Source organism: Rattus norvegicus, chromosome 3, assembly GCF_036323735.1.
Source record: "Rattus norvegicus strain BN/NHsdMcwi chromosome 3, GRCr8, whole genome shotgun sequence".
Lineage (NCBI taxonomy): Eukaryota > Metazoa > Chordata > Mammalia > Rodentia > Muridae > Rattus > Rattus norvegicus.
The window spans coordinates 175947483-175960090 of record NC_086021.1 but is presented as its reverse complement, the minus strand read 5'-3'; the positions used below and the strand labels follow the sequence as shown (position 1 = coordinate 175960090).

Below are 12608 nucleotides of genomic sequence, written 5' to 3'. Positions count from 1 at the left end.
AGGTGTGTTCAACTACTCCCAGCTGCACAGTTTTACCATAACGAAGTTTTCCAGAAATACCGCTGTCGTAAGTCAAGGAAACAATGCATTTTGTCTGGAATCTCACCAAATAATGCTTACCACCTGTTGGCGCTGGAACATACCATTATCAACCATCATGCCTCTGTTTCTTTCAGAACGTTGAGCAATCTCTACAAAGTGAAGCCTTGCTGAAGGAAGCAGGTTAGTGGGGGCTGGCCTTGAGGTTTTGTAGACTGGCCTCCCATCCTGATTGCTCTCTGCTTGTGGACTACCGATGTGGTGTGACCAGATGTCAAATGCTAGTGCTTCCCCATCACTGTAGTCCTTCCCACACTGTGAGGTGAGACAAACTCCCCCTTAAGTTGCTTCTTTTCAAAGACTTTATCATAGCATTACCTAAACCCTGGGCCTCGTGGTTCCTGCTAGTAACTGCTGCAGGACCGTTGGACCCTGCTAAATAAGGTCAGAATTTACCACTGTCAAGATAGCCTTCTGAGCTCACACAAAATGGAGGACACACCACATCGGTAGTCCACAAGCAGAGAGCAATCAGGATGGGAGGCCAGTCTACAAAACCTCAAGGCCAGCCCCCACTAACCTGCTTCCTTCAGCAAGGCTTCACTTTGTAGAGATTGCTTTACCAGCTGGGTTTCTCCTTCTCTGACCTTGTCTGGGAGGCCCTCTATGCTCTCCACCTGTGGAATGTCACGTAGCTTGGTGAAATTACAGAACCAACTCCCTTCCCCCTCCCATAAGAAACCCTTTCAGCAAGCACCTGAGATTCCTGGGATGCCTCCACATGCAAATGAGGTATCTTAGTACCCTAACATTCAGCCAATGACCTTTGCCCTCCCTGGATATTCCTACCCCCTTTCCCTAAAGCTATATAACCCTTAGTTCACCCCAAGTAAAGTGTACATGTACAATAAAGAAACATAGACAAGGGCTGGAGAGATGGCTCAGCGGTTAAGATCACCCTACTGCTCTTCCAGAGGTCCTGAGTTCAATTCCCAGCAACCACATGGTGGCTCACAGCCATCTGTAAAGAGATCTGATGCCCTCTTCTGGTGTGTCTGAAGACAGCTACAGTGTACTTATATATAATAAATGAATTAAAAAAAAGAAAAAAAGAAACATAGACAAGCTAAGATTGTCTCTGAGAGCTTTTTCATTGAAGATTATTGGATAAGGAGGCCTTTGCCTAAAAGAGCTGTAACAGGAGGCTCCTCAGAAAAGGCCTTCTCCCCACCACCCTCTCGCCCCTGTCACTCACTCCCAGACATACCCGGTGGTGAATTGCCCTGGTGCTACTTATATTTTGATGCTAATTCTGCTTCCTCGAGAGGGGCTGCCCCTAAGGTACTCAGATTTCACATGAACCTTCTCCCCTTTTTAACTGGTCAAATAAAGGCTAGAGCCTATGATTGGACAGTGGAGAAGGTGTTGGAGCTGGAAGATTTAGAGATGAGGAGACTGTGCAGTGGAACAGGAGTGGAAGGAAGAAGGAACAAAACCACGTGGCCTGGAGAAGTCGCAAGTAGCAAGAGAACTCATTGCTGGGGAAGGGAGTAGTGTGGTGGTAGATCTGCCCAATCTAGGCATGCAGCTTACTATAACGGACTTGTGCGTCATTTATATGGGCTTATTGAGGTTGGAGATTTACGGCAACAGGACCTGGATCCTGCAGAACCAGAACTCCACCCGTTCAGGACTCCAGTTCATGCTTCCACACCAGTGTGCAGGGGCATGGTGTCTGGACACCCTGAGAGGGAAGAAGCTGAGGACTCAGAACCCCAGCTGGACCTCAACACAGATCCCACACAAGGCTGACCGGGCTGCAGCTGCAGCCGTAGCAGGTGTAATTGTGCCTGTTTATCCATGGAATTAAATTAGTAAATTATACACTGCTTTCTTTTGGCTCATCTCTCTAAGGTCATTCTCATTTATTGACATTTATTTAGTGAAGGAAGATGCCATTATCTATGAGCTCCTTTTCAGAATAGTTCCTGGAGGCCTTTGGTTACAAAATGACATGTGTACTACCCACTAGGATAGTAAGTATGCCACTGGCCTCTTCCCACCATGCAGTTTTATTTAGCTCAATGTCACAAAAGGGGGTCTCTCCAATGCCCTGTCTGAAGCACCTCCCTCTCTGTTTCCATGGCATCCTGTTCGCTTTCTTACTCACAATGCACTTAGTTTGAAAGGATGGTGTCTATCTGCTGCTGTACGTTATCTGTTGCTATAAAACAAATGATCTGAAGACCTAAATGGTTTAAAATTATACATCAGCGTGGGGTGATGGTACACCTCTGTGACGCCAGCTACCGAGAATCCAACCAGGAGGAGAGTGAGTTCAAGGCTAGGGTGGGCAACTTGGTGAGATTAAAAAATTAACAACAATAATAATAACAATAAGAACTGAGCATGGTGGCACATGTCTTTAATCCCAGCACTCAGGAGGCAGAGGCAGAGGGATCGCTGTGAGTTTGAAGTTAGCCTGATCTACATAGGGAGTTTCAGAACAGCCAGAGACCCTGACTCTAAATAAATAGAATGAAATAGAAGAGAAGAGAAGAGAAGAGGAGAGAAGAGAAGCAGACGTGGTAGCTCCCACCTATGATTCTAGCATTCTGGGGGGCTGAGGCAGGAGGACTGCTGCTAGTTAGAGGTTGGCCTGAGCTATATAGCAAGACACTGACTCCAAAAAAAAAAAAATCAAATAAAAAAAGAGAACGAGAGAGAGAGAGAGAGAGAGAGAGAGAGAGAGAGAGAGAGAGAGAAAGCATTTATCACCCCTCAGTTCCTATGGGTCATAAGTTTGTGGCATTGTGGGAAGTTCTCTTGGGAAGGTGACTTCCCAGAGGCCCCTGCCATGGCCTTAGTGATGGAAGGTTTTAGTCAACCCTCTGTACATGAAGCTGTTGGCATATACCAAAGCAAGGGTGGGAGAGAGCAAATGGAGAGGGAAACAGAAGCGAGTTTTACAACAGCCCTCGAAACGGCTCACCGTGCAGACTGACACGTGGGAGCTCACACATGGTGGGTAAGGGTGCTGGCGATGATGTGCCCTTGCAATGATGAGCAGTACTTACGTTCCAACCACAGTACAGCTTTGTCTTGGTGTGCACACAGTAGCATTGGAGTGAGTGACCGGTCCAGACACACTGCAGAATGACCAGGAGCCCTCATGGAAGTAATAGTTCCATAATGTATTTGCTGACTTCCCCCAGGTTGTGTGACTTCCATGTCTGCCCAGGACACACCGTCAGGACTTCAGGTGACTGTCCCAAGGTCTAAGAGACTTTGAATTTAGTCAGCCACCAGACCTGGTAGAGCATGCCTTTGAACTCAGCACACCAGAGGCAGAGGCATGTGGAACTCTGTGAGTTAAAGGGCAGCCTGGTCTATATAGTGAGTTCCAGGACAGCCAGGGCTACATAGTAGAGACCCTGTTTCAAACCAACAAACAAAAATGGGTTGGAGAGATGGCTCAGTGGTTAAGGGCATTGTGTGCTCTTCCAAAGGACCTGGGTTCAATTCCCAGCACCCATAGGACAGTTCACACCTATCTCTAACTCTAGTTCCAAGGGACCTGACACCCTCACACCAATCATACAATTAAATTATATCAAAAAATGATAAAACCAAACAAACAACCCCCAACAACAACAACAAAACCAAAACCTACAAAACCAAACCCAACCATGGAGCCATCAGTTTCTAAACTTGCCCCAGCCCAGGTATCACACCATTACTGCAAGAACGATTTAGCCTCAGTGTCTGCTCCCTTCTTCCCAAGTAACAGAAACTCCCGTTTTCTGCTCAGTCACCTGGAATGAGAATCCCTCTCTTTGGACTCTCTGCCAGGTTGTTGCCAGAGGATTCAGTTTGCGGACTGGGTGTCTGTAGGTATCCTAAACTCTTCTGTCTGAGGTTCGAGCTCCAGCAGCAGTTCTTTAAAAGTTCTAATTTTTGATCATGTGTCTCTGTGAGGGTGTGAGTGTAAGCACCACGGAGTCCAGAAGAGGGCGCCAGATCCTCTGGAGCTAGAGTTACACTCAGCTATGAGCCGCCCAGTGTGGGTGCTGGGAACCGAACTTGGGTCCTCTGGGATAGCAGTACACAATCTGTCCAGCTCCAGCAGCATTTTTAAAAAAGGAATATTTGAGAATTTACTCTTGGCAATTTCACACGGGTATGCTGTCTTCGTCAGGATTACTACTGCTGTGATGAGTCATCATGACCAAAGCACGCTGGGGAGGAAAGGGTTTATTTCTGTTACACTTTCACATTACTGTTCATCATCGAAGAAAATCAGGACAGGCACTCAAGCAGTGCAGGAACCTGGAGGCAGAAGCTGATCCAGAGGCCATGGATGCATGCTGCTTACTGCCTTGCTCTTCCCTGCTTGCTCAACAAGCATTTTCTCAATTGCAGTTCCTTCCTAAGATGATTATAGCTTGTGTCAAGCTGACATAAAACTAGCCGGCACTTATATAATGTATCTAATTATATCCACCCCTAACTCCCTCCAACATGTTTCCCTCCTACTTTTTCTTTCTCTCCACTGAGCTCAATCAGTGCCGTCTTCTGGAATATTGACTGCTCTAGTTGGCTTTGTCTTGTGCCAGTGACCAAAACTCCAGCGGCAACTTTCGAAAAACGACAAATCTTTTCTGGGCTGGTGCATGCGTGTGTTCCCTGGCGTGTGGGTATGGAGATCAGACACTTGGCACTTGGTCTATCATGATGGTCCTAGTCATCCCTGATGACCTGGGTCATCAGGCACCTCTACCTGCTGAAGCAATCTCATTGGGCCACCAGCAAGTTTTATTTGAACTTCCCCTCTTCTCTCCTGGGCTGGGACTTCACTGTGCATAGACAATGCCTCTTTGCTATCGGTGGACTTGAGAATTGTGGCTGGATTTCCCTTGACTCAGCCCTAGATATTTTTCACCCAGCATTCCTTGTCTCCCAGTGCAGGCTAGTAGTCACTGGTGCTTCTCCAGTCTGCCTTTTTCTGCTACACACACCTGTGGTCTCCGTGCTGTTTGTCCATCTCTCCCTTGTTCCTGACAGTGTTCGTTGCCAAGTTGACTGGATTTGGAGTCTCCTGAGAGATGCACCTTTGAGAGTCTGTGAGGATATTTCTAGGAAGGTTTAACGGAGGAGGGAGACCTATGCAAACATTGCTGATACCATTTTTGATTACATGTGTAGAAGGCTAGCTGAGCACCAGACTCAGTCTCTCTGTTGCCACCATCTACAGAAGCCTCTTTACCTCTAGGGCTTGCTCCTGGCCACCAAGAATTGCACCCTCTCAACTACCGAGACAAATGAACCTTTCCTACTGTTAGACACACAAGAAAATATTTTTTTTTCCTTTTTTTGTCCCACTCTCTTCCTGGAGGGACTGAATATGTAAATGAGCTTCAGGTAAACAAATACATTTTGTTAATAGGGTTAGGTTTGAATGATTCATCTGGGTCCCTGGAAAGTCAGGGTGGATGCTGGAGCCCACCTCAACTTTCACAGGAGACAGGAGCCAGCACCTTTCAGTTTGGTTTTCTCCCTCTGGCAGCTGATCAGTAGTGGAGTTGCCCCTGCAACTCCCGGGCCCCTGCTTTCCTGAGTAATGTCTCCCCGTGGCAAGGTCTGGTGTCTGACAGTATGCCTGACCTTCCAGCACCGTCTGCTCTCTCCCCCAGCACAGACTCTCCTTATTCCCCTGCCACCACGCTGGACAGCAGCCTGTCTGCCTCCCTGGGTGTCTGTCCCTGCACCCTTGCTCAGCTGCCTTCCCCACACTGTAAAACGGTGACAGGGTTTCTCTGTGTAGCCCAGGCTGTCCTGAAACTCCCTCTGTAGACCAGGCTGGGCTTGAACCCAGAGATCTGCCTGCCTCTGCCTCCTGAGTGCTGGAACTAAACACATCCATCGCCACTGCCCAGCTGAGTTTAAATAATGCCTATCTGCGTGTCTGTGTATTGGCATGTACACATGTGCGTGCAGGTGTCAGTGGTGTCCCAGGGTTGGTGAATGCCCCAGAATTGGGGGTCACAGGTGGTTGGGAGTTATCCAATGTGGGAACGGGTACTAAGGTTCTCAGCAAGAGCAGTACATGCTTTTTTTTTTTTTTTTTCAGAGGTGGGGACCGAACCCAGGGCCTTGCACTTGCTAGGCAAGTGCTCTACCACTGAGCTAAATCCCCAATCCCTAGTACATGCTCTTAATGGGCAAGACATTTCACCAGCGTAGTTTTTAGTGCAGAAACACATCCTCCATGCCTACTGGGGCTCAGAGCAGGTTCAAAGCCACAGCATTACTGTGAATGGTCTTGTGGATTCTCTTCAAGTTATGTCTGGTCTCATCACCCACTGGTTCACCCCGTGCATCCACCTCAGCTGCCTTCTTCTGGTCTTTGTGCCCAATTACACTAAAGACACACTCAGGACAGGTATTTCAGGCTCCGTAGAAGCCAGGTGTCATGATGTGGTTGGTTTTTGTTAGGGCCTCTGCAGATGACTCTAATGGCTGAAAGAGTTCCTGCACACACTATGGGATGGGGAAGGAGGCTTTTTTTTTAATGTGCACTGGTATTTTGCCTGTACATCTGTATGAAGGTGTCAGATTCCCTGGAACTGGAGCTGCAGACAGTTGTAAGCTGCTGTGTGGTGCTGGGAAGTAAATCCAGACTCTCGGGAAGAACAGCCATGCTCTTAACCAGAGTCGCCCCTGAAGCCTTCAGACGTAGGTAGGTTTCTTAAGAAAGTGAGATGGGTGTACATGACTCAGGGGACACAGGAGGAGCTGGCTTCTGAAGGGAACTCTGGGCTCAGGCCTGAGACTGTGTCTTCATTGTGAACACGGCTCTGAGCAGCATCAGCCTCCAGCCCAACATCAGCCTCCAGCCCATCCACAAGCAGCCACTCACCTGAGAGCGCCAAACCCCAGTCTGCACTGACACCCCAAATGGAATACATCGCTGGCAAAAGTACCAGGACTGTAGGAGCTGCAGGTCCTCTCTGGTCGGCCATGTTATCTCCTAGATTGTGGGTTTGGGGTTCACCTCTGCCATACAAGTCTGTAGGAAGGAAGTTTTGCTGGCCCGACTCCCAGTCCCAACACCCCCATGCAGAACTGTCTCTGGAGCTCTAAAAACCTTCTTGAAAACACCTATCCTAGCTTCTTAATCCCCTTCAGAGCCTGAAGAAAAGCCCAAAGGCCTTTTTCAAAGACTGTTTCCTGCATTTCAGATCCCCTAGGACTAGGGTATCATCCACTTCCCCCATGCTCCATAGTCTGTAGTCCATGAGGATGTTTCTGGGTTGGTTCTCCTACTTCATGGTATCCTGGGGGAAAACACACCCACAAGCTATGTTTTTGTAGACCTCAACTCTGTAATACTTTAATTTTCCACTGAGGAATGTAGGGATATTGTTATTGGCTAAAATGTTTAGACAGGCTGGAGAGATGGCTCAGTAGTTAAGAGCACTGACTGTTCTTCCAGAGGTTCTGAGTTCAATTCCCAGCAACCACATGGTGGCTCACAACCATCTGTAATGAGAACTGATGCCCTCTTCTGGTGTGTCTGAAGACAGCTACAGTGTACTTATATAAATAAAATAAATTAAAAAAAAAAAAAAAAAAAGAGCACTGGCTGCTCTTCCAGAGGTCCTGAGTTCAATTCCTCGAAACTACATGGTGGTTCACAACCATCTGTAATGGGATCTGATGCCCTCTCCTGGAGTGTGGGTATACATTCAGAAAGAGCACTCACATACATAAAATAAATAGGGGGTGGGGGGGGAGTATGTGCTGTTTTTCCACAGGACTAGAGTGTTTCTTAGCACCCACACTGGACAGCTCACATTTGAATATAACTTGGGCTACAGGAGTTCTGGTGCCCATGTAAAAATATGTATTAAAAAAAAGTCTTAGTGAAGTAGCGGTGGCATATACCTTTAACCCTAGCACTCAGGAGGCAGAGGCAGATGGATCTCTGAGGGCAGCCTGGTCTTACAGAGTGAGTTCTAGGACAGCCAGAGCTATACAGAGATGCCACCTCCCCCTACCCCCAAAATAAAGGAAAAGAAAAAACAAATCTATAGGAGACTGGAGATGGCTGAGCAGTTAACAACCCACACTGCTCTGGCAAATGACAGGACATAGCACTAGGCTCTGCTGCAGCCTCTGCAGCCCTGCTTCAACCAGTCAGCTCAACCCCCACCAGCTACCACCCCATGTCCCACCTCCATTTCGCCCTTTAATATAAAAAATTTTAAGAGCTAGTGAAATGGTTCAATGGGTAAAGGATTTTACAGCCAAGCCTAATCACCTGGATTTAATTTTAATTTAATTTAATCACCCTGGAATCCATATGACAGATTCTACAATGCAGAACCAGAGATCTGACTCTCTGACCTCCATGTACACATTTGCACAGGCACACGAAATAAATATAAAAAGATATAAAAATAAATGTAATCATAGATGTTTTGTTTCTTACAGAATCAGTGCAAAGTCAGGTATGGTGGTTTATAACCTCCTCCCAGCAAGCTGAGGCAAGATGCTGCCACAAATTCAAGGCTAGCCTGGGCTACCCACCCAGTTCTGCCTAGAATAAATCTCATGAACACGAAGCCCCTGAGAACAGTGAGCCAAGGATGGTGGTGTCCCAGTATGATCACAGACCACTTAACGACCCCACGCTTTGCTGAGGTCCAGCCTCGTCTACATCATCCTTCACTGTGAGCCAGTCACCACAGCTCCGCTACCCAACCATGGACCGCTTTCGCCCTCTCAGGCGCACCTCATCTAACTTCTTCAGCACTGGATCGGACTTCTTGGATGAGGCACCGTAACTCTTCAGAAAGGCTTCAAACACAGTCTCAGTGTGGGGGTGCGTGCTGAGGAAGGCTTTCTCCAGGACATAGAGGTCTACGCCTTTGTCTTCTGGCAGTCCTGAGACAAAACTCAGCCCGAAGTCGATGAGCACGATGTGCAGCTGCTCCAGGGGCCGTGTCAGGAGCATGTTGGAGGTGGTGAGGTCCCCGTGAATGAGGTCCTCGTCATGCAGTCTGGCCAGAACCTGCCCGATCTTCCTGGCCAAGTCCAAGAGGCATTGGGGGTCTTGTTTAGTCTCCATAGTGGATTGAATATAATCTCGAACAGTCACCGAGTCTTCGATTTCTTCCATATATAGGCAGTTAGAAGCATAGTCCACAAAGAAGACGACGGGGGCAGCTATTCCTGCAATGGACACACGTGGTTAGTGTGGTTAGCTCGGTTAGGGAGTGCTCCTTCATGAAGGCCGGCTTCACCTGCACAGGTGGACAGTTTCTCAGTCTAAGTCTACCTTAGACGGAGGGTTTAGGGATACTGCGGGAAGTGGCACAATTTACCCAGAAGCTTGCCCTGTTATAGCCCTGCAGGACTGTGGCCTGAGACAGCCCAGGGTAAGTCTGGAAGTATCAAAGCTTGCTCCTCCTTTCTCAAGCTTCCTTAGGACTGAATTCATTGCTACTCCCTAAAAACAAACAAAACAAGAAGCCAGAAGGAGAGCATCCTGCAGTCTGAGTTTCCACCTGGCAAGGACAGAGCAGGAGGCTAAGCAGGGTGTCCTCTTACAGGCTCACCTTTGCTCTGGAACAGGCAGGTTCAAATCCCAGCTCCTCCTTAAGTTGTTCACTCAAGGCTCCCTTAGCTACTCTACGCCTCAGTCTCCACAATTGTAAGCTGGCAGCAATGCCTCCAGTTAAATCCAGGAGTCTCTCCTGAAGGTCACCCAGGTTCAGGACACTTTCCTAGAAAGTGGAGACCTGTCAATGGGCATCAAGGTGGCCCCCATCCCTGTCTGATAAAACTTACAAAAGGTAAGGAGAATATAGAACACACTTTATAATTCCATTGCTGCATTTTCAGTCCCCTGGCATCTATCAACCACTAAGGAGAAAAGCACAGGAATATAGAAGCAAAGGCCACACACAGTTCTGAGCCAACAAGTCAGGCCACCTAGTGGCTGTGAAACTTCCAGCCCCTCCCCTGTCTGTGTTTCAAGTTTCTCTAGAGGACAAAACTTTTTCGTGGGGGTAGCAAATGGGTGTTAAAAATAGATAACCCTGGGTTCGGTCCCCAGCCCCGAAAAATAAAAAAGAACCAAAAAAAAAATAAAAATAAAAAAATAGATAAGATGGGAGTTGTGGCAAGCAAATCTGTTATATAGATCAGCCTGCTCTACGTAGTGAGGTCCAGGAAGCCACAGCTACAGTGAAATCCCGTCTCCAAAAATACAAATCCAACCAAACACACAGAAATGATTTAACGAAGTCTGACGTTTATTGAACGCCATGTCAACATACAAGTCTGTATAGGCCACTCACAACATCCCAGAGATGCGACCTAGACTACGACTTCCGATTACAGACCAGAATTGAGGAAAAGCAACTCACAGAAGAGTAGCATCTGAATACAGAAAGCTAGCTCCAGACGCGCGCCTATCAGGACACCTGCTTAAAACTACCTTATGCTTTGTTATTGGTCCCGAGCCCCGTCTGCCCCATCCTATCGGTCTCCTGGAACCCGGAGCCCCATCTGTCCCGTTCTGACCCGTCTCCCGAAGCCCAGACTCTCCGGTCCCTACCGGTCTCCCAGAACTCCGACTGTCCTGACTCGACCCGTCTCCCGGAGCCCCGTCTCTCCCGTCCCCACCGGTCTCCCGTAGTCCCGTCTCTCCCGTTCCCATCCGTCTCCCGGAGCTCCGTCTCTCCTGTCCCCACCGGTCTCCCGGAGCCCGGTCCGGCCCTCCTCACCCGCACGGCGGCAGCGCAACAGCGCGCGAGCCTCCTGAACCGTCCGCCGCCGGCCGAGCCGCGCCTCCAGCTCCGGGTGCCGGTAGCCCTTAGGGAAGCGGTGCTTCACCACGGCCGCTCGGCCCTGGAAGCGGCCACGGAACACTCGAGCCTCGGCGCCCTGCTGCACCAGCTCCAGGCCGCTCAGGAAGAGGCGGCTCCGCTCGCGCGCCGCGGCCAGCGCCTCCGCCTCCGCCTCCGAAGACGCGCCAGCCATGCTTTCGGCTGGTTTGGACCCGGACCGCGCCGCTTCCGCTCGCTTCGGAAATCCTCCGGCTTCTTCCGCTATGAACACCGCCGCCCCCCCCCGCCCCCCAACAACTTTACCCTGCAAGAGTGGTTCCGCCTCGCGACCCTTCCGCGCTCTGCGGAGCCTCTCGGATCTGACGACTTGGCCCTTCCTGAAGTTCTTTTTCTATCTCCGTGAGCGCTCTGCAACTTTTACTCAACAGCTTCTCTCTCTTTGGCTCTCTCAGGAAGCTCGTTGGCGATGCTGAGTTTGGGATCCTTTCTGGTGGGGATACTCTGCTCCTTTCTACTAGCATAGAAAAATCCTTTACTTTTTAAAGACAGAAACTCACTGTGTATCTCAGGTTAGCTTTGAACTCATGATCCTCACGCATCAAACCACGGAAACACACTGTATAATCCAAGAGGGAAAGACAGACTAGGCAAAGCTTTCTACTTGATGACGCCAATAGCATCTGACGTCAGTAGCCGCTACCATCCTGGTTCCGGTTTCCTACTCTTCAGAATGATGTTGCCTGGTTCTGCTGGGGTAAGGGCTTAACCGAATTAAATAAGAGGCTGGTTACAAGGTGCCGGTGGATAGAGACTTTCTTCACATGACTTTTGTGTAGGGTAAAAGGGCCAAAGAAAAACACCCTAACCCTAACTAGACCTCAAGCCTAAAACCAAGGTCAAGAAATATAATCCCACCAATCGCTGAGTTTGCCACAGAAGCCCGCCAGTTCTGAGCTAGCCCGAGCTCGGGAGTTGAAATCCCAGCAATCTTCACTCTGGAAATCTTCACCAGGAAAATTCCCGCTTTCTCCCCAAAACTCCTTAAACCCTGCCTTCTGCTCAGTTCCCTACTGCTTCGGGCTTGAGCAGAGGCAGCCACACTTCTGGGTTTCCCTCTCCCGATAAATCTCTTGTGTGAGGTTTGCTGTGCAGTGTGACTTCGTGGTATTCCTTGGCTCCTGGTAGTCAGGATACCTCTCAGAGTAGAGCAGTAACATGTTCTCCTAAGTACAGCTTTGCTTAGGAAACCTCCTCTTCTGGAGCACAGCTGTAACTTGCATTGGGGAAAACTTCCCAGGCAGCAGCCAGAGCAGAGCCTTAACACTTCCATAAGACAAGCCTTTTCCCTTCAGAGCTGCAACACTTACACTCTGCCTTTTCTATTCCTGGAGCCCTGTTGAAAATACAGAAGAGAAGCTCTTTGGTTCGGGTTGCTATGACACCAGCATCCTGGCTCTGTGGTCCCTGGGTTTCGTTCATATTCATGGCAGGTCCCTTTTCATACATCAGACCCTTTGTGTGGACAGAATGTGTTTTCCAGTAAAGCTCACCCAGAACCCATTCTGTTTATACCCCCCAGTGCTCAAGTTTGTAACTTCACTGTCATAATTGTTTGTGTCCACACAGCCATCTTTATGGTGACCAAACACATCTGGATCTTTCCCTTAGAAATCCACTGTGCAAAGGCGCTGACCAGAGCCAGGCTTGCTA

At 48.9% G+C, this 12608-nt stretch overlaps 1 protein-coding gene across 7 annotated transcripts; it reads right to left on the bottom strand.

Annotated features, from left to right (window-relative positions):
* Nucleotides 1-8358: 8358 nt before the first annotated feature.
* Tp53rkb (tumor protein p53 regulating kinase B) lies at nt 8359-12031 on the bottom strand. 7 transcript variants are annotated; one of them, XM_039105545.2, is made up of 3 exons: nt 11202-11449; nt 9663-9830; nt 8359-9276 (listed from the first exon to the last, which is right to left on the bottom strand). In XM_039105545.2, the coding sequence occupies exon 3, from the start codon at nt 9221-9223 to the stop codon at nt 8798-8800; it is 426 nt and encodes a 141-aa protein (XP_038961473.1). In that variant the 5' UTR covers nt 9224-9276; nt 9663-9830; nt 11202-11449; the 3' UTR covers nt 8359-8797. The 7 variants fall into 7 exon arrangements, with proteins under 7 accessions (XP_038961473.1, XP_038961472.1, XP_063140292.1 ...); XM_039105544.1 differs by lacking the exon at nt 11202-11449 and adding an exon at nt 10836-10971; XM_063284222.1 differs by lacking the exon at nt 9663-9830 and having other exon boundaries at nt 10667-12031.
* Between the last annotated feature and the right edge of the window lie 577 nt (nt 12032-12608).

What these genes read in the sequence shown, in the direction of transcription:
- Tp53rkb (NM_001108606.2), bottom strand. Translation starts at nt 11,091, where the DNA reads ATGGCTGGCGCGTCTTCGGAGGCGGAGGCGGAGGCGCTGGCCGCGGCG. An exon ending in GTTGCGCTGCCGCCGTGCGG is followed by an intron (nt 9,277 to 10,835) that starts GTGAGGAGGGCC and finishes TGTCCATTGCAG; the next exon opens with GAATAGCTGCCCCCGTCGTC.